At 31.5% G+C, this 3,253-nt stretch overlaps 1 protein-coding gene across 1 annotated transcript; it reads left to right on the plus strand.

The window, feature by feature from the left end:
• The first annotated feature begins 1,302 nt into the window (after positions 1 to 1,302).
• Positions 1,303 to 2,671, plus strand: LOC123271790. Its single transcript, XM_044738202.1, has 2 exons — positions 1,303 to 1,547; positions 2,326 to 2,671. Exons 1-2 carry the CDS (start codon positions 1,425 to 1,427, stop codon positions 2,557 to 2,559), a joined length of 357 nt encoding a protein of 118 aa, XP_044594137.1. The 5' UTR covers positions 1,303 to 1,424; the 3' UTR covers positions 2,560 to 2,671.
• Positions 2,672 to 3,253: the final 582 nt, after the last annotated feature.

Below are 3,253 nucleotides of genomic sequence, written 5' to 3' on the forward strand. Positions count from 1 at the left end.
TTGACATTTTTAAAGATATAAGCTCATCCCGATGTTACACTCATCAAAAGCTTTAATTTGAGTACCTACATGCATTTTGATATATTTTTTTATATATACATATATATAATACATATAAATATATAAAAAATTGATGTGGGTACTCAAATGAAAGGTCTCGATGAGTGTAACATCGGGATGAGCTTATATCTTTAAAAATGCCAGTAATTAAGAAATAATATTGTATTTTGTCAGCTTATGATATTTTTAAAGACATAAGCTCATTCCGATGTTATACTCATCAAAAGCTTTTATTTGAGTACCCACATGCATTTTCATATATTTTTCATACATACATATATATATCATATATATAAATATATGAAAAATTGATGTGGGTACTTAAATGAAAGGTCTTGATGAGTGTAACATCATAATGAGCTTATATTTTTAAAAAAGTCAATAGTTCACGAGATATAAGGTAATTTCTTAATTATGTATCTAGAGATAGAGCATTTTCGAATGCAGCTTAAATACTTATCATAAATTGACTATTGGTGAGAATGATATGAAACTTTAAAAAGGCACAACTCCAGGTCAAAATTTTTCCAACGATACCAAATTTAACCATAAAAACCCATTTTATCATATAAATACACTGGCCACAAAATTTTGTTTATTCTCTTAATAATATAGATAATAATAATAATCCTTGAGTGCAGAATTAATACTTAAAAATCAACTCTATTATCATCATTGTTTATTCCGTTATGATTTATGTCCTCCAAACAGGTAAACACTTGAATCTAAGGTTAAGATGTCAGATAATCTTGTCCAACATATTATTATTATTATTATTATTATTATTATTATTATTGTTATAATTATTATTATTATCATCCATTAAACTTTCTGGAAAATATCCAATGTTCTTTTAGCATTCCTCTCATTAAACGATTCATTCTATCTACAATTTTTATCCTTCATTAAATCGCCCTCTTAAGTTTTTTTTTTCCTTCATCCTCATTCATTCTATTTACTTTATTTATTAAAAAGAATCTTAATTATTTAGTGATTGCCCTCACACCATTATAAAATTCAAATGAATTGCAACTCATAAACGTCGATAATATCAAAAGCAAATATTTGTTATACCGATAAAATAATTTTTCTTATAACAATTCAATAATATAAAATACTGATAATAAATCTTAATAAACGTTATTGACTATTGTTAATTGGTTTTCTAGGTACTCTGGAGTGAGTTTTCGAGGACAAATAATCCCGAGAGATAACATACGTCGGTATAAATAGTTCCCGGATCCAATTAGCGGCGTCAGTATAGTTTATAAAATAACTCGTTTCTTCTCAACTTCTCTTTTCTCATTTTAGTTTTTCTGTTTAAACAAATAACAGTACAAAAGTATTACGCGGTAATAGTAAAAATGAAACTCTGTATTTTTGCGGCTGTATGTCTTGCGCTGGTCGTCCTTGCCGCTTCTAATGATGTACATCTTGGTCAACGAAAACCAGGAGATGTTCTTGTTGCTTCAAGACGACTTTTCAGAGTGAGTTTTTTTTTTTTTTTTTTTTTTTTTTTTATAAATACTAGCCAAGCCCCTTTGAATATTTCCCTAAATGTCCTTATCCAATCACCGGTGGTAATTATTTTATTATATCATCGAAATAACACTGATATTAAGTGCTACTCTTTAACACAATAATATATATTTAATGAATAAATATTTCCACACTATAATATCACCAATCCTTTTGTTTAATCACTAATTCTGTTAAATATTATCTCAATAAAATAAATTAATGGATCAACTGAGTGGACAAGAGTGTCTGGACTCGTGTGTCAGCACACACACTCTGCTCGTTGCCTCAACCTCCTCACACCTAAAATTCCCATTTAATCTAACCAATCTAAAATCTGTGATGTCAGTTACCACAGACTGTCAATAGATCCCACTTCTATTCACTTTTACCACAATTAATCTCCTGCCAACAGTCGGCGCTGCTAATTATTTCTTATTAATTTTTTAAACATACACAATTTTTTTCACACTTTTTCTCCAATAGAAATTAACACAAGCTTTAAAATTGCTTCTATAATTCTTCAAACTTTGTAATAATTTTTTTTTTTATTTCATCAAAACTTTCAAGTTTGTCGGCGCAATATTGAAATAAATTATCCATTCTCTCAAAAAGAGCGATTATAATTTAAAAAAAATCTTTTGACCAACAAAACAAATAAATTATTTTAAAAAATTACCAACCTATAAATCGCAATTACCAAGTTAAGCTCCCGAAAAGCCACGATTATCCTTCGAATGCTTTCAGCTGGGAGTCCCGGGGAAGCCAATGGTAGCGCAGTCAGGATTCAACGCCGATGGCACAATCACCGCCGTAAATGCTGTCAATGCGCCTGGATCCAATGCAAATGTAACGATCGTCAAAGGCGGACCCGGAGAGGACCGAGTTGTGGTGGCGGCAATTAGCGAGCCTGGAGCAGGTCTCGACGTCCAGCTGGATATTTACGCTCTCCTAGCCACACCAGCTCCGCCACCGGCCTAAATTACCCGCTCGCTGCGGTCTTAGACCCATTTTACGTCATTGGTCACCATGGTTACCATTTCTTCGGAACTTTATGTCGATCATAATCAATAAATACCACTTTTAATTCCAACTCTGATACTGAAATCTTCATTTTATCCTCGACCTTCTGTAACCTTCTCTAACTCGGAAATAGTTAAAAAGTTCTCGAGAAAATACGCTTGTAAATTTTAATGAGAATTTCTGCAACAACATTGGCTACAAATTGCGGAAAAATATGTTTACACCCGCTTAAATTACCCGAGCACTTACGGTGCCTTTTAGCTGGAGATTACTTTTCACTTCTTATGGTGCAAGCAGAAATTATCGTCCTTTACTTTTAATCCCAAGCTTGTCGGCTGAAATATTCTAAATTAATTCTTTGCTTTTAATGTTTTTTAAATGCAAGTATTGTTATTAATTAATTATATTCACTTATATCAATTAATTTGCTTGAAATTACTAAATTTAATCAGCACAAACTATAGCAACGCAAAAATTTCGATCTTGACTTTTTTTCGATGGGCAAAGTGATCTGCCACAGACTAAATAATCCGAGAATGCATAGTAATCCTTCACTAGATGGGAAACTACAGTTAAAAAAAGATATTTCACAGCTTGCATCTACACTCACCAGGGTGCACTGGAATTATTTTTACATAAATTGTAGCTTCAA

Source organism: Cotesia glomerata, linkage group LG9 (assembly GCF_020080835.1).
Source record: "Cotesia glomerata isolate CgM1 linkage group LG9, MPM_Cglom_v2.3, whole genome shotgun sequence".
Classification (NCBI taxonomy): Eukaryota; Metazoa; Arthropoda; class Insecta; order Hymenoptera; family Braconidae; genus Cotesia; species Cotesia glomerata.